The following is a 24,594-nucleotide window of genomic DNA, read 5'->3' as shown; positions in this document are numbered from 1 at the left end:
ACCTAAGGGTTCTCATTTCGGGTAATTGTCCACGAAGACAGGATTAGGAGACCCTAATAGCTAAAGTGAGAGTGAAACTATTAACAAGGAAGGCCAAATTCTTCTCTTTGGAAATGAAACTAACCCTTGTTAATTCGGTTCTTTCATCTATCCCAACATACTCGTTGTCAATCTTTAAACTTCCATGCTGGGCGATTAAGGCAACTGACTGTATCAGGAGGGATTTTCTCTGGTCAAGAACAAACACCGAAGACCCAAGGCCTAGATCAGTAAATTGGAGAAGATTATGTAGATCAAAAGAATGAGGTGGGTGCGGCATCTTGAACTTGAAAGACTTTAACCTAGCATTACTTTGCAAATGGTGGTGTAAAGTATCAAATATAATCCTATGGTGTGGAGCAAAAGTTATACAGTTGAACTATTTTCAAAACTCTCTCTCTCTCTCTCTCTCTTGGAACCTCTACAGTCAGCCAGCTAGAAGGAGATCATTCTTCTGAAGTGAAATTCTTAGCTGCCTACCTGTCTTCAAATCTTGTACCTCCTATGATATTCTGGATGACGGTGCGAACTCTTCAGGTTTTATAAATGGTTGAATAATTGTACACTCCAGTTTATTTTCCCAGAGTTGTTTGGAGCTTTACCATAACCTTTCCGAATAATAAAAGATCTTATAACTACCTTTTAATCTCTCCCGTCCCATATAGATTTTCTGTTTCTAGAAAGAATTAACAGGTTCCCAACACTCGTGTAGGAATCCCATGATAGTAAACGCTGGTGCCTCACAACAAATGGATGTTTCACTCCCAAATCCTTCTACACTTTCGTCACTCACGGTGGTATACTCTACTAGACAACCAGATTGATTTGGAAAGGGGCTTTTCCTAGGAAAATCAATCTCTTCAACAAGCATTCATGGGAGAATCGAATACTCACTATGGAAAATCTAGCAGTTAAACGAAACAATCAGTTGCCAACAACTGTATGTGTGCTTTGCTATATGGGGATCGGGTCAACTAATTATTTTTTCCTCCAATGCTCTTTTGATGATCGCATCTAGAGTTACTTTTCTTATACTTTTAGATTTCCTATGCCCTGACTCTTTGAAGGCACTGTGGGGCTTATGGAGGCTAGCTGCCATGACATGTGATAACTAACTCCACCGATGTTTATAGTAGCATTGGAGTCTTGTTTTAGTGCAGGAAAAAGAGTACTAAACAATAGGAGGAGCCGAATGAACCAACAAATGGTGCAAATGTGCATATGCTTAAAGGATTGGTTAGATGCTAACGATAGATTACAAGATCACATAGGAAAAAACACCGGTGATAATGGCATAGAAGGCATATATACAGATTTAGAAGAAGGAGATTGATATTTCAAAATTCAAAGTTCAAGCTTGCAAAATTTACAACTTCAATGCTTCAAGATTCTAAAAACATAAAATAAATAAATAAGGTTGGAATTTTTTTTTTTTTAGAAATTAATGGGTTAGATATGTGTTTTATGTCATTTTCATATAAATAACAATAATATATTTTCAATTTTTTTTCTTAACTATTAAGTGATATAATATTTTTTATAAATTTTATTAAAAATATCAAAGTTTTGAGTTTTCCATTCATGTAATTTTGTTTTACATTTTCAAATATTTATTTTTTATTTTTTATGCATCCAACCATCCATAATTATTAATGTCACTTCATCTTCACAAAATCATGATCACATTAATAATTATGATTTTGTGGAAACATCTCTGGCTCTTCTCCTTCTTCTCCTTCAGCTTCACTTCATCTTTCACATCAACAACATTGTCTTCCACAAAATCATGATCACGATCCCACTATTGTAAATCATCACTAGAGGTGCTGGAGCCCTTGCCAAACATCAGAATCTTCAGGAATGCTATGGGCTCATATTCCCCCGAATCCTACTATGTTTCTGCCAAAACGACAACAAGAGACAATGGGTTCAAAGGCCAAGATCAAGATCATAGAGATTATTAGTTTTAAGGACAGAGGAGAGGAAACCTGGGCTAGAGGAGAGGAGGAAGGAAGCGAGACGAGGGCAGCGAGGAGGATCAGATGGTGAAGACAGTGGCCGAAAGACTGCGGAAGAGCGGCGGTGGATGTGGATTTGGCTGGGTTTGTGGGGGATCTGAGAAGCGTGCAATGATTCTGAGCTGGTGGTTGAGCAATCGACACCTAATTATCTATTTGTCTTAGTGTTGGGATTTCTAACTTTTTAAGGGTTTTTTTATGATTGGAATTTTTAGGGGTTTTTTTTCGGTTTTAAATTTTTTATGAATAGCAGGGCTACAGAGTGATTGTTTTGATTTTTGAGGATTTGATTATTTGTAATGTTTAGATGATAATCTGAAAAATAGTAATGGGTAATTGATATTTTGATTTTTTTTTTATAAATATTTAAATTATATATATATATATATATTAGTAGATTATTTCATACATTGTTGATTGTTAATTAGATGATGATTTAAATAGCAAAGAGCAATTCTTTTGATTATTTAAAGTTTTGATTGTTTGAAATCTTTGGATGATTAACTCAAAAATAGCAAATTGATATTTTTTATTTTTAACATTTAAATTGTGTAGATATTACTACATTAGTAGATAATAATACCAGTAAATATCAAAATGATCCTTCTATTTCGCGTTTTCCGCCCTTTTAGTCCCTCTAATATAAAATTTGCCCTTTTGGTTCTTGTATTTGCACATTTTCGTCCTTTAGTTGTAAAATCCGCCCTTTTGGTCCTCGTATTTACACATTTTCATTCTTTTTGGTCCCTCTAATTCATCACTTGGAAGGACCAAAAGGGTAGATCCGTCAATTAGATGGACCAAAAAGGCAGAAATGCGAAAATAAGAGACCAAAAAGACGGATTTAATATTAGAGGGACTAAAAAGGTGGAAAACACAAAATAGAGGGACCATTTTGATATTTTGACCTTGATAATACTATAATAGATTGTTAATTTATGTAATTTTTCTTTATTATAATATTGAAAGAAAAAGAATGTCACATTTCAATTTTATGGTTTTTACTTTTTAGAAGATTTTTTCATTAATCTTTTTTTTTTAGAATTGTTTGAATTTTTATATTTTTTTATTAAAAAAATATTATCGGGCTGACACGGAGAAAGCCAACCCAGAATGGGTCTTGTCTCGTGCTAGGCCAATCCATGGGGTTAGCAGTCCTTGCCGACCAAGGCACGCACAAAGCCCTAGCCGCAGCGGGCCTGTGCCGTGCTGGGCCTGGCCGGCCAACTCGACACCAATATTGTTAGGTTTAACCCTAATCTAGAGAGTTTAACACCATGCACCCTATCTGTAGATGTGCACTCAATCTCTACCTCTTATGTGTGATCTAATATGATTGATTTCTCAATTCTTATCATGTCAATAAAGTAAGCAATCTGGGCATAGAGAAATATAAGAGATTCACAAGAAACTAAAAAACCAACATAATATAAAGGAAATTAAATACAAATAGTCTTGAAGTTCATGGTCTAGGCACCGATGAAAGTTTAGCATCTCATATTAAGGGGAATCCAAATACAATCCAAAAACAAAGACAAGATTGAAATCTAGTGAAACTCCCTCAAAATTTTCTTCAAGTGGATGATGATAGAAACTTCCATATAAGAGAAGATAAATTTGTCAATCTTGAACTTCACAAGCTGAAGGAGCAACGTCAACTCATCTTGGAATGGTTGTCTTCAACTTCTGATTGAAACCCTAGCCGTCGATGAAGCTTTCGCCAAAAACTCCCTTTTGAAAACTTAACTTTTGGGTTTTTAACTACAGATACAAATAGTGCACAACCATGTTTGGGGTGTGTTTTTTGGTCTGTGCACTTTACTGGCTGAGCTTGGGACTCAAATCTTTGCAAAAAAATCCACTCCAGTAATCTGCACGACCTCTAACATGCCAATGCTTGGGGGAACATGACAGTGCTAGGAGCAAGGAAACTGTACTTGGGCTACGTGTTAAATATCTTGTTTTCCTGTTATCTACATGGCCTTAGCACGCTCATGTTTGGGTAATGTACTTCTCCGGAGTAATACTTTTCCATTCATTTCGCTCCAATTCACTCATATTTTAATTCTTCTGTCCCAAAACTTATTTGCATGTTCACTAAAGCACAAAATACCCCAAGTAGCACTAACAATATAGAAAGTTATGCATGAAGACTAGTGAAGTGCATGCAAATAACATATAAAAATCTTATATATTATGCGCTCATCACTAATCTCTAAAACATGCATTCCCAACATGAAATCAAGTAATAAACTCAGGATCCTAACAAGTATGTATCATCATCATCATTCATTCAACATGACAAACTAGTTAACTAGAATACTAACTAAAATACAAAAAATTTCAAAAGAAAGTACTTGGTTCCTAAGAAGTGCTTGTTTAACTTTTTAAGCTAAACATCCTCACCTTTCATGGCGGCTTTGTAAGAGAATAGAATTTCTTACCGCAAAAGTACCTCTTTCCAGATGAGACATCTCAACCGCTCCATTCAAATAAACTCTCAAAACTGAAATAGCCTTGACAATCTAGATTTTTACTTACCTGGAAACAATTTAGGAAGAGAATTAATTAAGAGCACTTGATCTTTTTCCTTAAATTGTTTGTTTTGTTTAACATGTTGGTCATGATATATGTTGGTCCATTCTTTATACAACTTTGAACTCTTATAGGCCAACAAACACAAATCATCAAGCTCATTCATTTGAAATTGTCTCTTTTCTCCTGTTCATTGACAATTATAACATGCTTTTACATACATCTGAGGGTGCGCTTGGTTCACGGTAATGTGAAAACATTACCGGGAATCTGGTAGTAATGTGTTAAGATTACCATGTTTAGTTACTGTAGCAGTGGTAATGTTGATGGTGATGTGAAGATTACCAATAGTGAAATATTACCAAATAAGGTGGTAATGTGATTACCACCAAAATAGGTGTCCATCCAGATTACCAAGTTGGTGGTAATGTGTAATGTTTTTTTTCCCAATTATGCCCCCACTCATTTGATCTAATTCCTTATTACACTCATTATCAAAACTCTAGTTTTTATTTTTCCTTATTATTTTTTATATTATAATTTAATTATTTATTTAACTAAATGCTTTAAATTAAGTTTTTCAAAATTTTATATGTAGGGGTATTTTAGTAAATACAAAGGTATTTTAAAAAATTGTGAAAAAAATAATTTTTGATAATTATAATTTAATTATTTATTTATCTAAATAATTTAAATTAAAATTTTCAAAATTTTATATATAGGGGTATTTTGGTAAATATAAAAGTATTTTACAAACTTGTGCAGAAATTTTTTTTTATATTATAATTTAATTATTTATTTATCTAAATACTTAGAATTATATTTTTCAAAATTTTATATTTAGGGGTAATTTGTTAAATACAAAGGTATTTTGAAATTTTGTAAAAAAATAATTTTTAATATTATAATTTAATTATTTATTTATCTAAATACTTTGAATTATATTTTTCAAAATTTATATGTAAGGGTATTTTGGTAAATTTGGCATATTACTGAGGTGATTACTATGACTAACCAAACATGGTAATGAAAGATTATCAGCAATGTAAATTTTCAACCAAACATGGTAATCTCACATTACCACAATATTCCCGGGCATATAACATTCCTGATCTCATTACCACGGTAATCTCATTACTATGGTATTATATCATTACTGCGAACCAAACGACCCCTTAGCATCTTGCAAGATTGTTGGGCAATAAAAACTTGTTTCAAGAACTTTTTCCGATATCCTATTAGCTTGCACATTCTTGACTGAACTCAAATGGTGCATCTTTCTCAAGAAGTTTAGTTAATATGTTTTGAAATATTTGAAAAATCCTTAATGAATCTTCAATAAAAACCTACATGCCCAAAAAAACTACGAATAGCATTTATAGAGGAAAGTGGTGGCAACTTCTCACTACTTTCAATTTTAGCTTTGTCCACCTCAATTCCATCTTGAGGAATTTTATGCCCCAAAACTAACTTTTCTTATACTAAAAACTGACATTTCTCTCACTTCAGCATTAAATTAGTTTCTTCACATCATTGTAAAACTCATTCGAAGTTATGCAAATATAAATCAAAAGAATCTCCAAAATGAAAAAAAAAAAATCATTTATAAAGACCTCATGATGTCCTTAACTAAATCATCAAATATAACCATCGTGCATCCTTTAAAAAAAACCATCCATAAAGACCCAAGGAGCTACATGCAAATTTGAATTTAGAAATTTAAGAAATTTTTATTAAAAAAAAACCACTGATAACATATAATACCACTGGTATAATAATATCTTTAAACGCAAAAAACAGATTATTAGATAAATTTTTGAAATACACATCCAATAATAGGAATTAGGCCCGTTGAATAGCATCTACAACTTTTTGTTAAAATTTTATAATTATGAGCATGAAAAACAAATGGAATCAGTCTAGAACCATATGTATATAGAAATTAACCAAGGCTTATCAAGCCATGTCAAAGAACCAATTTACGTTTAACCTCCGCCAGTTAACCTATACCTATACCTAATCTGAAATCTTGATAGAAACTGTGACTTGTATATGATCAAATATGTTTGAGCACAAACTTCCTTGTGATTCCAGTTGCAGTATATGTTCCACTCTTTGCAATTCATGACCAATAAGACCTATCTTCTCTCTCACGTTGCGTTGCTGCCAACGTTGTAGGTCCAACATAGGATCAAGAAGAGCCCCCCTTGCGATGGCGAGCGGGGGTCAACCTCCTCCTCCGTCCATGCTAAGTAAGACCTGGGCGAACGTTGCGGCTGCGGCCCAACGAAAACCCTCGTCTCCATTAGTGGAAGACCCTGTTCTCAGCAAGCTAAAAGCCAATACAACGGAGTTCATCCGGGTGGATCATGATACCTTATCTAGGGCAAGGATGAGGTTCCAGACAGCGCTTTATGGGAAGTTCTTCGGGAAGTCACCTCCGTTCGAGCAAGTAAAGGAGATCCTGAGTGAAAAGTGGGCGAAGATTGGTACTTTCCACATCTCCGATTTGCCGAATGAATACCTGTTGATTTGGTGTGATAATCAAGAAGCGATGAATAGACTGATGTTTGAGGGTCCGTGGGCGGTCAATAGCATCGTTCTGCAGCTGGCTCCTTGGCCACCATTCTTTGAACCGGCATTCACAAAACTCTCTACGGTGGCTATATGGGTTTAACTGCATAACCTCCCCGTCGAGTTCTGGGATGGGGAGTCACTTGAAACTATAGCTGCTATCTTTGGTCGTTTGCTTAAGATTGACGATGTTACTTATTCTTTGTCCAGGTCCAAGTTTGCTAGAATATACATTGAAATTGACCTTGCAAAGCCTTTGAAGCAAGGATTCTGGATTAGAGATAATGAACACCGCATCTTCGTCGTGGCGCTTTACGAGCGACTGCCGACCTTTTGCTATAAATGCGGGCATGTTGGCCATGGTTCTAACAACTACAACCGCCAGAGCTCTGAAGGTTCGGGACACCCCTCTCCACCCCATCGCAACGACCTGAATGGCCAGCAATAGAAGGAGATTAGGAAGGAGTCTAACTTCATGAGTGAGGGCATGGAGGCAGAGTTGGATCCTAGGTCAGCGAACACCCCGGATAGCAATGAGACGTTGGAGGAGTTCTCAAAATCAGACAATGGGCCTTGGATGTTGGTTTCTCGGAGACGAGGATGCGGTGGAGGTGCGGTGGCGCCGATGGTCTCGGGGGTCCGGGATCACGTGCGGCGCATGCGAACTCACGTGACCTCGGCTCCCCTCTGTCCAACGTCTCAAAACCCAAGCCTACTGCTGCATGTGTGATGCGTGTCGGTAGCTCGTTGAGAGGCAACGGCGGGTTGGTCGTGTCTAGAGCTTAGGTCACTAGAGGAATTAATGCTGAAACGACCCCTTTTCCTGAGAAGGAGTCTTTCCCTCTGTCCCAAGGAACATACTCTGACATTGCGTCCACTTTGGTCCCTGAGCTAGAGATAGGCACGACCCCTGATGTCTGTCCTGTAACGGCTCCTAAGGAAAGCTTAGAGCTAGTTCGTTTGCCAAGTCCCAAGGGTCTAGAGCCTCTTGGGACTTTTGCCTGCAACTTTTGCCTCATCCGAGGGTAAAGAGGTAATCATTCCTACATCTCCGAACCCTCCGGGTTCTCCGCCAATACTCAGAACCTCTGAGAACCTGGGAGAAGGATCGAGGAAAAAAGACATCTAGGAGGCTTACAGAATGGTTGTTGAAAGAGTTTCTTCCGCGCTGCAGTACTCTTCTCACAGTTCCAGTGAGTCTGATCAGGTAATGAGCGACTCTGAGGATGGTGATGGTGCAGCGTCAGAAGAAGAGGAAACAATGGAACTGATGGAATCGGAAGACACAATGATGTTGGTCCAGTACCAGAGTAAACACCGAAAAGAAGTCCTATCTAGAAAGATTGTTCAGTCTCTGATGCCATCCCATAAGAAGGGAAGAGTAGTCGCAGAAGGGGAAGTGCCTTGAGCTTTCTTCTTTTAGTTTTCTATCTGATTAATTTCTCTTGTCATATGGTGTTTTTCTACTTGATCTTCTTTATTTCTCTGATCATAACTTGGTTTAATATGTTTACAGAAATCACTAAGATAATTAGTTGGAACTGCCGAGGTGTTTCCAGTCGGGATACCACCTCCAGAGTATTTTATCTTATGAAAATGTACAAGCCAATCATGATTTGTTTGGTGGAAACCAGGGCCAATGATGACAGACTCTAGAGGTTTTGTTCTAAATTAAGGTCTCAATGGAAATGGGCAGCGATTTTAGCAGAGGGATATTCAGGTGGCATCATCATCATTTGCAACTGTAAGATTGGGTTTGTCACCCATCTAGTAAGATCTAGATATGCTCTTCATCTAGTTGTTACCCCTGTCCAATCCAAGGACTGGATCATCTCCATTGTTTACAATTCTAACTCAATCCAAGACCAACGTCTTCTCTGGTATGAACTTTCTGGCATGAATTCTTTAAATTTACCGTGGATTATCATGGGTGATTTTAATACGGTTATTTCTCAGGATGAACATCGTGGTGGCGCCCATCATTACTATAGAACTAAAGCATCTGTTTTCTCTGATTTTATTGCCACTAATAATTTGTTAGATGTGAATTTTATAGGATCTAGTTATACATGGTCTAATAACCAGCAGGACTTGGCAAGAAGATGGGCCTGACTTTATCGTTGCCTTGTAAATTCGGTTTGGTCTAATTACTTTGATGCTTGTCTAGTTACTCAACTTCTGAGATTTCTATCTGATCATTCTCCCTTGTTTTTTTCTGTTACTCCTCGTGATACTAGTAAAAAGAAACTCTTTCGGTTTGAGAATTACTGGCTTGAATTTGTAGGTTGCCATGAAGTGATTAGGGAAGCTTGGAATTTCTCCCCTCACTCTAACCCTTTGCAAGCTTTTTCTCACCTTATATCCCGTACTAGGCACAGGCTTTTGGAATGGAAGAACAAAGGGTTACAATCTATTGACTCTAGCATAGCAAATCTGGAGGCCTGGATTCTAGAAGCTGAAGCTAAGGATGGTTTGGGTGATGGTAACGATTTCTCCCCTCAGTCCCTCTCCATTATGTATAATAATCTATCAGCTCTTCATAGACAAAATAGCACTAAGTGGGCTCAACGTGCTAGGCTCTTGTGGGTTCAGAATGGTGATAACAACTCCTCCTTTTTCTTCAACTCTGTTCGCTTTCACAATCATTATAATTTGATCACTAATATCATGGATTCTGATGGTACTCTATATACTGATCATCCGAGTATTACTCAGACTTTCAATATCTTTTTTTCAGAGCTGTGGAATGGTCAGAATGGTTGGTCCACTCAAGATATTATTAATATGCTTCCTAATGAAATTCCTCAAGTGTCCAGCAAGGATGGTGAAGACTTAATAAGAGATATTACCAAGCAAGAAGTATTTGATGCACTCCAATCGCTTCCGACTGGTAAGAGTCTAGGTCCAGATGGGCTAAACGTTGAGTTTTATCTCTTCTACTGGAATGAGATTGGGGACTCCCTATATTCACCAGTCAGGTATTTCTTTTCTCACTCTGTTTTGCCTAGTACCTGGGGTAGGACCTATATTGCTCTAATTCTAAAAATCTCTAATCCTAAGTGCCCAGCAGATTATCGCCCCATATCCTTATGCAATGTTTGTTACAAGGTCATTTTGAAAATTCTTGCAAATCATTTGAAATGCATCCTACCTAAATTAATTGGGACAGAACAATGTGGTTTTGTTTATGGCCGTACTCCTTTCGATAACATCATTACTCTTCAGGAAGTGGCTCATTCGATTGATAATGATCATTACCCCCCTAGGATGTTGGTTAAGTTAGACATAGCTAAAGCTTAAGACACTATGAGTTGGTCTGCAATTCTTGCTACTTTAACTAAAATGGGGTTCCCTGGCAGATGGGTCAGTTGGATTAAAACTTGCATTAGTACGGTTTCCTATGCTTTGTTGATCAATAAGTCCCCTTCTCCTTGGTTTTCGTCTAGCAGAGGTATAAGACAAAGGGATCCTATTTCCCCTTATCTTTACATCTTGGTTGCCCAAAATCTCACCACAATGCTTAACTATGCTCTGAGATCAAATAGAATTCCAGGTTTTAACTCTAATCTTAATAGCAACTTCAACCTTTTGATGTATGCTGACGATATCATTCTTATAACAGAGGCCTCTAGGAAGTCTGCTAGAAACATTAATAGCTGCCTCTCTTTTTATGGGAACATAACTGGCCAAAGAGTTAATAATGCTAAATCTGAAATCATCTTTCCTAGCCGGTTTAACAAACACCTCTCCAGCAGAATTTCCAAAATTTAGAGTTTAGAGTTGGTTCTTTTCCTATCAAATATTTAGGTATTCTAATTTCTCCTATGCGTTTGGCACTCTCTTGTTTTTCCTTTATGATAGACAAGATTGAGAAGTCAATAGCTTTTTGGAAGAAATCCAGAATATCTCCAGCATGGAAAACCATTCTTATTAATTCTTCTGTTATGATTGTTCCAATATATTATTTATCTGTTTATCCTGTTCCTAAGTCCATCCTTAATCTAATCTCTAAAGCTACCAGGGACCTCGTTTGGGCTAAGGATAGCAATCGAAAGGGCATCAACTCAATTGGCTGGGATGAAATTTCTCTTAACCGAGCTGAGGGGGGATTATCAATTCGAAATTTGGGTATATCAAAAATCTCTCATATGGCCAAAAATGTTTTTAGACTGCTTAACAAGGATAATATTTACTGGACTTCAATTTTGGAGAACAAGTATGGTGGTTTTGATGTTTGGAAGGGTTCTATTCCTGGGAAATGTTCTTGGTTCTATAGAGGTTTGTACCGTAATGCATATATTATTAGACCTTTCCTCTGGGTCAAATCTATCAATTATGGCATAACTTCTTTCAAGAATGACCCTTGGTATTCCGAGATTCCAATTGCTCTTAAACCTACCTATTTAAACATGGATATTGATTACGATAATTTTCATATTTCAGATCTTCTTGTTGACATTCACTGGGATATGTTTAGACTTCACAATATATTTGGTAAACATGTTAATGACAACATTCTTGGGCAGAGCAAAATAGATTATGAGCATGCTAATCATTGGGTCTGGTTCCCGAAGTCTTCGGGTACTAAAATCTCCACTATGATATATTCTTTTTTCAATCAAAGAGAATGCTCTGGGGATTACTGGGAGGGTTGGGGTAAGTTATGGCGCCTCAAAGTTGCTCCTCGAGTCAAGCATTTTATGTGGTTGCTTTTTCATAATGCTGTGAAAACTAACGAGTATTTATATCAGTTAAACTTGGGGCCTAATACTTTGTGTAATTTTTGCAATCTCTTTCCTGAAAATATGGAGCATTTATTTCTCAACTGTGTTAAGGCTCAACAGGTTTGGAACTCACTTGCTCGGATGTTGGTAAGACCTTTAATTTGTCTAAAGGGTTGTATTTTGCCAATTGGTTGGATCATGAATCTTCAAGTGATGATAACTATATTCAATCTGTGATAGCTGCTACGATATGGTTTCTTTGAAAAGCCAGGTGCAATAAAATTTTCAATCTTGAAGAGTTGAACTGTTATAATGTGTCTAACAGAGCCATTGGGCATGTCAGGGAGTTTTGCTTCTCCTCTTCTCTTCAATTGAAGAATAATTTTATTATGAATAATTTTACCATGGCCAATAGTCCTATTTTAACTGTTGCTTCTATTTACAATGCAGAATTATCCATAGCTGGCCTTAGTTTTATCTTATCTAATTCAAATTCAAGAGTTCTTTGTTCAGGAAGCTGTGGATGCCCTGTTGTGTCCTCTCTGGATGCAGCGGCCAAAGCTTTTAGATTTGTTGCACAGGTCATGCTCAACTGGAATCAAAACATCAATGTCAAGACCATCCTGTTAACCAGCAATGAGCTTGTTCAGGCCATCCAGCGAAGTCCTTCGTCTGAAGATTGGAGATTTAACTGTCATCTTCAAGTTGTAACTGATCTTCTTGCAAAGATGGGTAACCCCTCCATTCATACAATCCCTTGGAGCTGGAGTAGAGCTCCCTCATCTCTAGCTTGCTATGGGCTAACTCATCCTGAGGTGTCCCTGTTTCATAGGGGAAGGGAGCTTCCTAAATGGTTGATGAAGATATTTAGATCTAATGGTTTTGTTTAGCTTTGTTTTAGTTTATTTTGTGTTTTTTCCTTGTATTTGTGTATTGTTTATTCTGTTGTCTTTTATTTGGTTTGTAATCTAACTCTTTGTAATTTTCTTTGTTATTTAATAAAATAGCTCTAAGAGCTCTTTCCCTATATATATATATATATATATATGTTTGAGCACAGCAAAACCAAGTGCGCTAACACCAGTGCCTCAACTGATCATTGCAGCCTTAATTATGAACTTTGCATGGGCCGCCTGACCAAGATACAATCACTTCTACATCACATATTTTGAACATTATTACTTAGAAAGAAGCAAAACTAGAAAAAATTAAAAGGAGTATATTCAAAAATTGAGGAAAATCAAACCAAGAAATAAGACAATGGCTTGCAAATTATGTCAAAAAAAAAATCATATGCCAGAAATATAATACCACCTTTGGGCAAGTGACAACAGGAATAATAGCAGAAATTACAAAAATCATAGTTATGTGCTGTGCAATAAAACAAACACTCAAACACTCAAATACAACAAAAGGAAACTGAACAAAAAGGATTGCTAAAAAAAAAGGTTACAAAATGGCTGTGATTACATTTTCCAATTCAACCTACAGTAAGGCATCTATAAAGAATCATCACTTTGCCTAGCAACAAAAGACAGGACAAATGCAAAACCAATAAAAAGAAACTAAGATTATGACACATTTAATTGATTATACAAGCTTTGCTCATGAGGTCAATCGGAAAAATTATACATAACCCAAAAAAAATTAGAATCTATTGTAGGTGTGTTGGTTGTCTCATACTTGCCCTACGGGCCACATCCCACGGCTTTTGCGGTGCAAAAACTCCCTGCTGTGATGCAAAAAACGATTCGTAGCCTGGTGAGTCAAATGCAAAACCGGTATGCTTGGATGTTTCCCGGGGAAGCTGAGTAATGGCATAGCTCCTTGCCTCATCTGGAGTAAGATGATTACCAATCTCCAAATGCTCTGTCCTAGTGTTCTCTTCAGGATTATTTCTGTACACTTCTTGAATGATTTGGTAATCATAGGGGGCAAACCATCTCTGAAGCCTAAAGACATGGTTCAGATCAAAAAGAGGATGAGGGACCTAAGAAATTAAATTTGTATACTAAAAACCACAGCAATAAGAGAGATCAGAGATAATTTTACAAGTCATTCAATGGAAGATGCAACATGTTTTAGTAACTAAATTTATGACTCATGACAGCATTAATGAGTCATCATAGGATAAATACCCTAGCGATTTGAGAAACTAAATATTAGAATTGCATATGCCCCCCATCACAACTAAATGCAAGATTTGAAAACCAAACAGAAGGATTAAAAGTCTACACGGTTTTCTCAAAAGTCAATCAGTAGGGCACTAAAAATCAATGAAGCTGTGTACAGCATATTCCTTTTTAACAAAAATTACATTATCAACACTGGAAGTTAAAAGGTAATTTAAAGTCTTACCCCAGATATATGAAGTCGCCAAGAAGAGCAACAACCGGAACATGCAAAAGTGTGAGATAGAAATAGAATGTACTCATCAGGACGTAAATAACAAAGTATACATTTTCCTGCAAGAGAAAGGATAATGAAGTAAGACGTGTGAATGTTTTACTAAGGAATAAACCACCTGAAGGAACTTACTTGTCTATCATATGGTGTCATTATTGCAGAGTATAAGAAGATAAACAGAAACCAGGCTAAAATACTTCCTGAAATGCTTATGGAATGCCACCTCGTAATAGAATTACAAGCCATGAGAAGACGCAAGTTGACAGTTACCACAACACAAGTAAAGGCCATAGTACTGACATCCCAGAGCCCGAATGTCTTCCCTGATGAATTATGACCATTTTGACTAGCAGTAACTGTGAAATAATAGAACACTAATGACTGATAAAAAGAAAAGAATGCCCAAACTGCCACTACTCTCCACTTGAAAAACGTATTTTGAATTCCTTCCTTATAAAGCTCTGGGTGCTTCTTTGACAAAGAAGCACTGACGTCCTGGAAAGAGGCCAATGGAACACTTTCAAAATTTAGTCAGCAGTAGTGACAGGTAATCTGACATAAAGGTCAAAAACCCCAGAAACGGAAAAGCTTGAAATCAAAGAGTGTACCTTGTCAAATAATCCAACAATGATAACAGGTAATGCTGTGAAAATGACATTATATAATGACTGGAACCAATCATCATAGAATCTCTGCCCAGAGAAACCAGTTTGAAAGGTGAACCAGAACTGGGTCAATGTAAAAGTAAGATTTTTATAGAAGAAGTAAGTGATAACCTGCAGCGAAATAATTCACGTAAGATACTTCCAATGACAATTCACAAAATTTTGACAGAAGCAAAGATGACCAACCTTGCACAATCTGACATATGACCATCTTCCATGGACAAGGAGTAAATCAGTGAGAAAACGAAATTGAGCTATTGCAAAATCACTAGCCATTACAGCCTGCATTCCTTCAAGTCCACTTATACCAACACCAACATGGGCAGCCTGAATCATGCTTACATCGTTGGCACCATCACCGATGCTGAGAGTGATTTTTCGAGCACCTTTCTTGACGAGACTGGTAACCTTGAAAATTGCAGAAATAAATTGCTTTTACATCAATTATGAAACCACCAATATATGTATAACATAAGGCAGAAGAAGCCAAAAACATAATGGCAACGAGAATAGAAACAGCTCAAAAATAAATAAATAAACAGTAAAATGAAAAAAAAAAACATAAGGCAAGCACATGAAAATGATTAATGCGACCAGTCTTCCTCCTGTCAACACAAACATGCATGCTGAAAATATATTATAAACCACTTGCATAAGAAATACAAATAATTGATCTTGGTTTAGAAGGAAAAGTTTACCTGTGCTTTCTGCAAAGGCGAAACACGACAGCAAACAACAGCAGTGCAGCTCAAACTCAGCTTAAGCAGCTTCACACGTAAATTTGGATCCAAAGCATACATCAAACATTTTCCATCAATTACAAGAGCCAACTTAGGCCCAGTTAAAGTATGCAAGTCATGCTGTGCCTCCTCAAGGCATCTCTCTAATTCTGTCTTAACCAAGTCTCTAATAAAGCGTGAAATCACCACAGGATCACCCTGTCCAAAGGTAGAGGGATGACCTAGTTTAATATATTTGAAAGTATAGAAATAGTTCTTATGACAGATAAATAGAAAAAAAAAGATGAGATAGGTTGCTAGGATTAAAACTATCTGAAGTGATTTGCGACCACCAAATGAATAATAAAGATTACTGGTGATGGTATGAAAAGAGATTACTGGTGATGGTTCAAAAAGTAGTTCGTACAGACGAAACTGATAAGGGTAAAGAGAAGATAAATTCATGACTGATAATGAAGCTTAAAAATGCTAAAGATTCTTTTGCAAACTGCACTTGAGACAGCCAAATGTTTTTAAAGAAGAGAATCGAACTGGATGAACAATTGGCCATCAAAACTTTTTAATCATATAGAAGCAAAGACTCTTCTTACCTTATCCTCAACCTCTCTGACAGCATCAGTTTCTGAGCTTATGATAAATTGCTTCATTTCATTGTCAATCAAGCTGCATGCTAACAATAGAAAAGAAATGGTCAACAAACTCACTACTCATTATTACAAAAAATAAAAAACAAATAAAGAAACACCACTGTAATTACATCGCTCAGAAAGCAGTGCAGGAAAGCTAAACTTTAAGTATACAGAATTTGACCTACCATAGGCTATATTGATTGCAGTTTCCATTTTATCTCCTGTCAAGATCCAAATCTTTATTCCAGCTTTAGACAAAGTTTCTATGCAAGATGGCACTCCAACTTGAAGCTTATCTTCAATAGCAGTGCTTCCAATGAGTGTGAGTTCTTTTTCAATTAGTTCTGCTACCTGCCAGTGATTTATCTAGCATGGTCACAAAGCTGTTTCTCAAGGAAAAAACAATGGATTATGCAAAATCATAAAAATGTCATTATGAATAATGATCTTGTACAGAATGACCATGCATGTAGACAATTAGACAGGAGCTAAAGAAGAAATTAAAGATAACAAAAAAATTGCCTTCACATGCATGCAAGCTATGAATTGATCCCAATTTCCTAATTTATATGCATAAGAAGAACTAAAAACTTTGAACTTTCCTGGAAGATAGAAATAGTAAATATATAACTTGGTAGTACAAGAATATTTGTTTGATACATGAGTGCAAGAAAATTTTACTTGAGATATTAAGCTTAATTATATTTTATACGTACATACCATTCTAATAAAAGAACACACCAAGATAGCAGAAATCAAATAAAAATTCACATGATTCAAACAATATCCTACATTTGAAGGTCAACCCTCCAAGGGCCATAGAATCGATGCTAAATTTGTTTTGAGCATGGTCTACAACTCAGTTTCAACTGTTAGAATAAACCATTTAGTCAGCTAGGAAATCGATTAAAAATTAAGAGATATTAAAACATAAATTTATATTATTGATTTTTTAATTTTAAGTTTTCAAGAACTTTTGTAGACTTTATAAATTTCTTTAAATATTATGTGGTTGGTAACACATTGAGTAAGATTGCTACAGAGGTGTATAGTCATGTTTACGATACTATTCTACTATAATTTCTTATGATTGGCAGGTAGAAATTCAGATTTGGACTACTCCAACTCTAAATAATTAACTTTAAGAACAGCTACCACTCAGCTATTGCTATCTAAAATTCAAAGCCGGCAAGATGTCCTTATCATTAAAGAAAAACATGGTGAATTTTCCAAAAGCAATCTTTCCTGTAAGCTTCCACCATATATCATGGGATGATCCTCTCCATGTAATATACACACTATGTAACCATCAACATACAGAAATTTCTTGTGCAATCAAGTTCTACCAAGTAAAGATTCCCCAATAAATTATGAATTAATCTATTTACAGTTTTAATGACAACTTTGCATTCAAATGATCCTAAAAATAATGTTTGACTATCTCCTAGATGACATCAGTAACAAACAAAGCAAAAAATCCATTTCTAAAATATCAAATTCATAATAAAAAAAAAAATTGTTTGGTTTTAGCCCTACTTGTGTCACTTTGAAGAAAATAAATCAAAACAAAAGAATAATGCATGGGCACTTGTTGTTAATCAGAGAGCCCTAATAGGGTTGGAATGTAAGAAAATATATTAAATCCACCAACTATCCCAATCAATGCATTTTTATACTAATATAATAGATAAAATCAGGTTATCAATCAATCACAGGAGAGAAAATGTATTGAATTATTCTGCATGTTATTCCATTTCTATATATATATATATATTAAGTTTTTAAACAGAGAAATTAAGATTTTGGGCCTGCTTTTTTCTTCATTAATAAAAAGCAGGTGGCAAGCATCTACCTCTTCTCTCCCATTTCACATTTAGATTTTCTATATTCTAACAAACAAGAGGAAAATATTACAAAAAATTCTTGGCTAGTTCTATTTGACAGGTCTTATCATATATTGAAGCCCCTTAAAATTATAGTTTTTAAACATTGAGAACTTAGATTCATACATTCTTTCGCCTTACAAGACATCTAGAGCATCACCAGTACAGAAGAAACCTATCTAGGAAGAAAAATTGAAGAGGAAGTAAGGACGAAAGACAGTGGTATGCACAATCTCTTAAAAGAAGGGATCCCATCTTTGCATATTTCACTGTTTGTTTACACCATACAGTTAGAAAAGAAAGCAAGCAGACTCCCTAAAAGTAGCAAGTGCTGGAGCCTAGATGAAAGCAGTTGGGTCCTCCTAGAAAGTAAACAATTTCTAATTAACTTTCCCAAAGCAAATGACTAATATAGCATGCATCAAAGATCTAAGGTTACAATTTCCAATAAGCAACAAATTACTTCTGATTAAATTCACAAAGATCAGTGATTGGCTAGAGCTAAAACATGATAAAGAATTCTAAGCAATGTTAAAAATCTAAAATGATTGTGGTACAATACCAAAAAAATTCAAATAGCAATAGCAAGAAATACCATATTGAATTAGAAACAAAAGAGTTGGTAAAGAATAGGAAATGTTGTCAAGCAAAACATAATTTATCCGAGTAGACTTCACACTTTCAGGAGCAGGTTGTTTGCAAATCACAGCATTTTGTAGTGTACATAGCAAGCTATTTATTAGGAGTCAAATTAAATCTCCACTGAGGGGACAGAGAGAAAAGAGAAGAATTTTGCATTACAAGCATCATAATCTTATCAGAAATACACCATTTAGCTTCCTATTTTGAATATTTGAACTTTGAATTATGCATTCCTACTGCAATCAGAAAACAGATTGTGCTATAATCTGGGAATAAAACACCCGTCATTTCAGTTTTGAACTCTAGTAAATAATAGTCATGTACAGGAATTATAAATAAGAAATCAGCCGAAAGAATGGAAAAGGCAAAATATATTAATAAATAACCAATAAACTATTGCTACAGTATGAAACCAGAAAAACCTCATCGAGCTTCTTCTCACGTTCTCTTAAGGAGGACTTGGCTTGAATAAATTTCTCATTCCATTTCTCATATAATTCACTACTTAATTCTCGATATGCAAGGCAAAGTGTACGTAGACCAGCAGATCCAAACTGTTCGAGATGTTCCCTCATTATTCTTTTTATGTCCTCATTCCCATCAGCCAACCTTTCATATATAACAGAATCGGCACCCTGCAGAGCACCATTTTTCACTGGGGCCAAATTGTTCGATAGAAGAAACAAATATGAAGATTTGAGTCACAATGATAACCTTACAATACAGAACTAGCTTCCCATTTGGATAGCGGCACACAACAGATTGACGCTTCCTTGTACTATTTTATGAAAACAAGAAAACGGCGATATTGTCAGCCTTGAAGGCTATGAATTCATGGACTAACCAAAAGTAGTAAATTCATACCTATTAAATTCCAGAACATTTAAAATCTCATATACAACATCTTGAATTTTGCCCATCTTTTCAACATGTGACTCACGAACTACAATTGAGGTCGGTGTTCGCCTGTGAGAGCATAGCCAATTAATACTTGCAAATCACACACTAGAAATCCATAATTCTCAAAACATCACAATAGCATTTGGACAAACAAATTTTCACAATTTATTAGTGATCTCGATGAAACAAATGACTGTGAGCTATCTGAAGTAAATTAAAGCAAAATATTCCACAACCAAAAGTTAAATAAAATTCCCCACTCCTGAGAAGTTATAAACTATTTAAAGAAAATTTCTCAGCATTTCCAAAATTAAATAATTAATAATGAAGAATGAAAAGCGACTTGAGGGGGAAGAAACACTTTATAGGTATATAAAATAAGAAAGCAAACACCATACCTGTAGAAAAAAAATCCAAAGTTTTTTGCAGCAGTAACAAGAGCAGCCTCATCTGGTGATGCAGCTTGATACACAATCTTTTCTGGGGATTCCTCACCTTCAGGAAGAACTGTATGGCATATTGCAAGGCATCTGAAGAATTCCTACAATGGATAAGGAGAAGATTGAGAATAGAATCATGAGGCAAGAAACAGAGACAACATATCCACATAAACCAGAATGAAACGTAAGATCAGATAGGAAACCACAAACAAATATCACCATAAAAAGTTATGCAATACAGAGTCTCCCTCCATGTTATCTTATGAATATATGTGATACATAAGGACTTAATATGCAACCAAGTTGATCCAATAAAAGATTAATGTATTCAGCATATACACCATGTAGTAATTAAAAGTCACTAAAAACATAATGCTAGAATACAAATGCTGAACATTACAACTTAATAAGGATATCACTTTATTTCAAAACATATAGTGTTACTTATAAGTGAACACGAGAGAAAGATGTCTAATACGACCTCCACATACCTCCAGACTTCAATAGCTTATAGCGTTACGATGTCTGTATCCTACAAAATACCTTGGCAATAGGCTCTCAATTATATTGGAAACTATAGCAGCAGGTAGGATGCTACATAACATTGCCGCCAACAAAAATTGAGCAACAAAAATGCCTTCATAAATTAGAACTACGTTTGCATTATGCTCAATAACGACAGATATTTAAATCTATAACCTATTTCAAACTCAGTTACACTCTAATAAACAGTAATCAGGCATTTTAAGGACTTGTCAAGAGAAATTAGATATAAACGTGTAATCAGATATAAAATGGCATATTAAACAAGTTCCATACAACTGTACCTTTAAATAAATCATAAATCAAGATAGACAATGATGTTGAAATAAAGACAAACTAATCAATAATATCATAGCCAACAACTTTCAACTACAATAGGATTATCGTGTCCCACTGAGAAGAGATCATCCAAGTCACAATGAATGAATGCTAAAATGGGCATGAGAATTATGAGGTAGAACTACTTTAGAAATTGGAAAACATTGTCGAATGAGCTAAGCTGTTTGTGTCCAGCATACATTCGGCTCAGGTGTTGGCTCATTCAAGCTTGTTTGATAATTAAAGACCCAAGCTTTGACATATGCTGGTTCTTTCAATAAAGGCTTGATAAGACTCAATTACAGGTACATATAGTTGTAAAAAAAGGTTCATGATTGGCCATGAAACAGATCTCAGTTTTGAATGACATAGCTGACTAGTTATCTAGATGCTTCGATCTACAATAAAAGAATAATCAACTCCTTTAACATCATAAGCAAAGAATTTACATTGGCCAGTGAAGCATGTAAACAATAGTCAAGGTATATTAAAGTGATGATTGTCAAATTCACACTTCTGGTTAAAAACCTTAAAGAAATTCTTTCAGAAAAAACAGATTTTCACAATTACTAACCAAATATACTCGAGGAAAGGTGTACCAGACAAAATAGCAAGCATTTTCATCATATGAACCATCATCCAAGTCACTCACAAACCAAACTTTGGACAATACTTCTAACATCTGTGAAAACCATACAGTTCTGTTGCATTCCTAGTCAGTGCAATTAGGCATGAGAACATCCAGCCATAAATATTTTATGGTTGATGAGCAATTGTGCTACTTTGTAAACATAAAAATCAAAACTCAAAGCTTCAAATCAAGGCGAATGCATTAGGCTACCTTGCAGATCTCAGGATTAGCCTCATTTCTCCAAGCACCACGCATAAGCCTTGCATCGTCAAAGTTGAAACCTTTTTCATGAATTGCAGTAGTTGATTTGTTTGCCTAAAAAATAAAAAAAGAACAGCAGCATACAAGCATGAATTTAGAATTCTCTTCAAGAATATAAGATTACGGGAATATATATATATATACATACATATGTCATTCCCAGTTCTCAAGAAAATATTTCTCACATACCTCATTAACTTTCAATCCCTTCCGTTCTAGACTTCCCCGTTCTATTTCAGTAATACCAGTACCATAAATCTCTCCACCAATTGAACACTTAAAGAACTCCATCATATTTCTCGTTAATGTTCCAGTTTTGTCAGAAAATATATATTCCACCTAAACAAGGCCAATTAAGAAAAGTAATTTTTCTTTGCCGTCTATTCAACTAAAGTAAAATTAACAAAACTTTCACCCAAATAAATAAATAATAAGCAACAAATCCCATACGTAATTATTTTGTCATCATCTTTTGTCAATTTATTCAGTTTTCTCTCTCTCTTTTCTTAACTCTACAGCTAAAAACTAACTCCTGTCACATGATCCACATTCCAATCACATTTGGAGGATTTACCTTTCTGATGGAAAAATAAAAACTAATGGCTTCAGCTTAAGAAAAGCAAAATCAGAATAAAAAAAAAAAGAAGAAATAAAACTTATATCAACAACCCAAAATAAGATTTGTAGACTAACATAAGCTAGGATTTCAAAAATGCTGACTTCCCAGATGAATGGTGGGATGCCCAAAGAACATTGAAAAGCAGCTTGGTTAATTAAAACAAGGAAGATTATTCTAAAATGACAAATATATGGTAAACCAAATTTTAGATGTCAGCAGAAGTGGCTATCATAAGAACTTAAACTAACATGGGCAGTTGAGTTCAAAATGAGATTAGCAACCAACACCCATATATTCTAACAGTAAGGACATAAAGCATGCCAATACCTACCCATAAAAAGCATATTATAAGGAATGCAATTGAAAATCTTTAAATCTTAATTATAAAATGATTATTCAGAACTTAAATAAACTCGTAGGGGGGCATGCAAAGAACCAGTCAAATAATAAAGGGGCACAAACATAACAGCATCAAGATGAAGAAAAGTGAACGAAACTTTCTTTCGCAGAATTTTGTATAAACACATGCCTGTGAAGATTTTGACAAAATCTCACATGAGATGCTCACATCTGTGATGAACATATATGAGACAAGGAAAAAAGGCAACAAAACCTTAAACAAAGCTGTCAATCTATAATCAACAAAAATAAAAGGGTGATATTGGAATGACTAACTGTAATGTCATCATTGTAATCTTGCCCTCCAAACTTAATTGCTTCATAGACAATCAAGCAAACAAAGTTCTAGAAATGGAAATATAGAAAATAGGTTAATGTATGCCTGTCCAAGCTCCTCATTCAAATTGGATGTCCGGGCCAATGCAGGGGTGTTGCTCTCAATATGATACATGTCCAAATCTTTGTTGATAAACTGAGTGCACTGGATAAATTTAATCATCTAGCAACAGAAAGATAAAGTGCAGTTAAAATGGATTTTATGTAAAAGGTACTTAAAGCAAAAAAAAAAATTAAAATAATAATCATAATATCAGCCACTAGCACCTCAATGGATACATAAAGTGAAATAGGGATGATGGTCGAATAGAGAGTAATTAGTGTAAACATTGTCAGAATGGTGACCTGCACAAAAGGAGAATAACTTCAGATACCACACCTGCAAGTTGGGGAAAATGATAATTTAAATAACAAGCAATATAGAAATAGACATACCACAAATCTGTTACTGGGGTTAAATTGATTCTCAACATTTCCACTAAGCGCAAGGTAATAATACTTGCGATTGATGAACACTCCGCTGAAAAAATGACCACAAATTTGAAATCAGTTCCCTCAATTTATTGAGTCAGCAAAATTGTAGAAGAAACAAGAAAATGTTTACTAAATAATTATATGGATTCGTTCTTTTTTTATTAATATAGCCCTACAAAATGGGTAATTACCCAGACGCCCAGTAAAAATCACTTATGCCAATAAACCCCAACAAACCACTCTTGTGCACATGTGAGGCTTTCTTTGTCCCCTCTCTCCGCAAAACCATCACAAGAGTGGAGTGAGAGGTAGGTTCCTAAGGTGCACAATAAGACAGAGTTGAGAGAGAAAGAAGATGAGAAGCACAGCCAAGACTTTCAAGTAGAAGCGGGGAGAGAGAAGGATGAATCACTTTTTTCTTTTTTAATTTTCAAGTTTACTTTTGACCACAGGCATACATCCGCAAATAACTGCAGCTAAAGGGGTATATAAGAGAATATTTTACACAGGTATATAAGCAACTGTCCACTATTATGGTTTTACATTAGGGGGAAAAACCTTTTAAATTCATAGGTTTGAAATCCATTGCATTTTACAAGGACTATGTTATAAGGATTGAAACAACTTGCTGCATTGCATCCCAACAATCGTTTCACAAGTTGGTTAATTATATAAGGACATATTAGCAGAGTCTAGGAATATGACCAAAGCACCAAAGTTCAATATTAAAACTCATCTAATCATAGAAAGAAAATTTTACTAATTTGTGTTATTTTTAATATGAAAAAAGATTTTTTTTAAAATCAACCATGATTTAC

General features: G+C 35.4%; 2 protein-coding genes across 3 annotated transcripts in view; one reads left to right on the top strand and one right to left on the bottom strand.

Moving 5' to 3' along the window:
* The first annotated feature begins 6,804 nt into the window (after positions 1–6,804).
* LOC120283996 lies at positions 6,805–7,614 on the top strand. The gene is made up of 2 exons (XM_039290823.1): positions 6,805–7,263; positions 7,348–7,614. The coding sequence occupies exons 1-2, from the start codon at positions 6,805–6,807 to the stop codon at positions 7,612–7,614; spliced, it is 726 nt and encodes a 241-aa protein (XP_039146757.1).
* Positions 7,615–13,294: 5,680 nt separating this feature from the next.
* Positions 13,295–24,594, bottom strand: part of LOC120283840 (phospholipid-transporting ATPase 3) — a 33,079-nt gene continuing 21,779 nt past the window's right edge. For both annotated transcript variants that reach the window (XM_039290603.1, XM_039290604.1), the window contains 17 exons: positions 23,738–23,822; positions 23,570–23,647; positions 23,349–23,465; positions 22,138–22,287; positions 21,898–22,002; positions 20,154–20,296; positions 19,720–19,821; positions 19,570–19,633; positions 19,278–19,490; positions 16,516–16,681; positions 16,292–16,371; positions 15,660–15,899; positions 15,148–15,369; positions 14,905–15,072; positions 14,429–14,791; positions 14,249–14,355; positions 13,295–13,842 (listed from right to left, as the gene is read on the bottom strand). In XM_039290603.1, the coding sequence (XP_039146537.1) occupies positions 13,545–13,842; positions 14,249–14,355; positions 14,429–14,791; positions 14,905–15,072; positions 15,148–15,369; positions 15,660–15,899; positions 16,292–16,371; positions 16,516–16,681; positions 19,278–19,490; positions 19,570–19,633; positions 19,720–19,821; positions 20,154–20,296; positions 21,898–22,002; positions 22,138–22,287; positions 23,349–23,465; positions 23,570–23,647; positions 23,738–23,822 (2,701 nt within the window). In that variant the 3' untranslated portion in view covers positions 13,295–13,544. The remainder of the gene's footprint in view (positions 13,843–14,248; positions 14,356–14,428; positions 14,792–14,904; positions 15,073–15,147; positions 15,370–15,659; positions 15,900–16,291; positions 16,372–16,515; positions 16,682–19,277; positions 19,491–19,569; positions 19,634–19,719; positions 19,822–20,153; positions 20,297–21,897; positions 22,003–22,137; positions 22,288–23,348; positions 23,466–23,569; positions 23,648–23,737; positions 23,823–24,594) is intronic.

The sequence above is a fragment of the Dioscorea cayenensis genome, chromosome 19 (genome assembly GCF_009730915.1).
Source record: "Dioscorea cayenensis subsp. rotundata cultivar TDr96_F1 chromosome 19, TDr96_F1_v2_PseudoChromosome.rev07_lg8_w22 25.fasta, whole genome shotgun sequence".
Lineage (NCBI taxonomy): Eukaryota > Viridiplantae > Streptophyta > Magnoliopsida > Dioscoreales > Dioscoreaceae > Dioscorea > Dioscorea cayenensis.
Note: the sequence above shows the minus strand (reverse complement) of the source record. Positions and strands in the feature narration are given on the sequence as shown.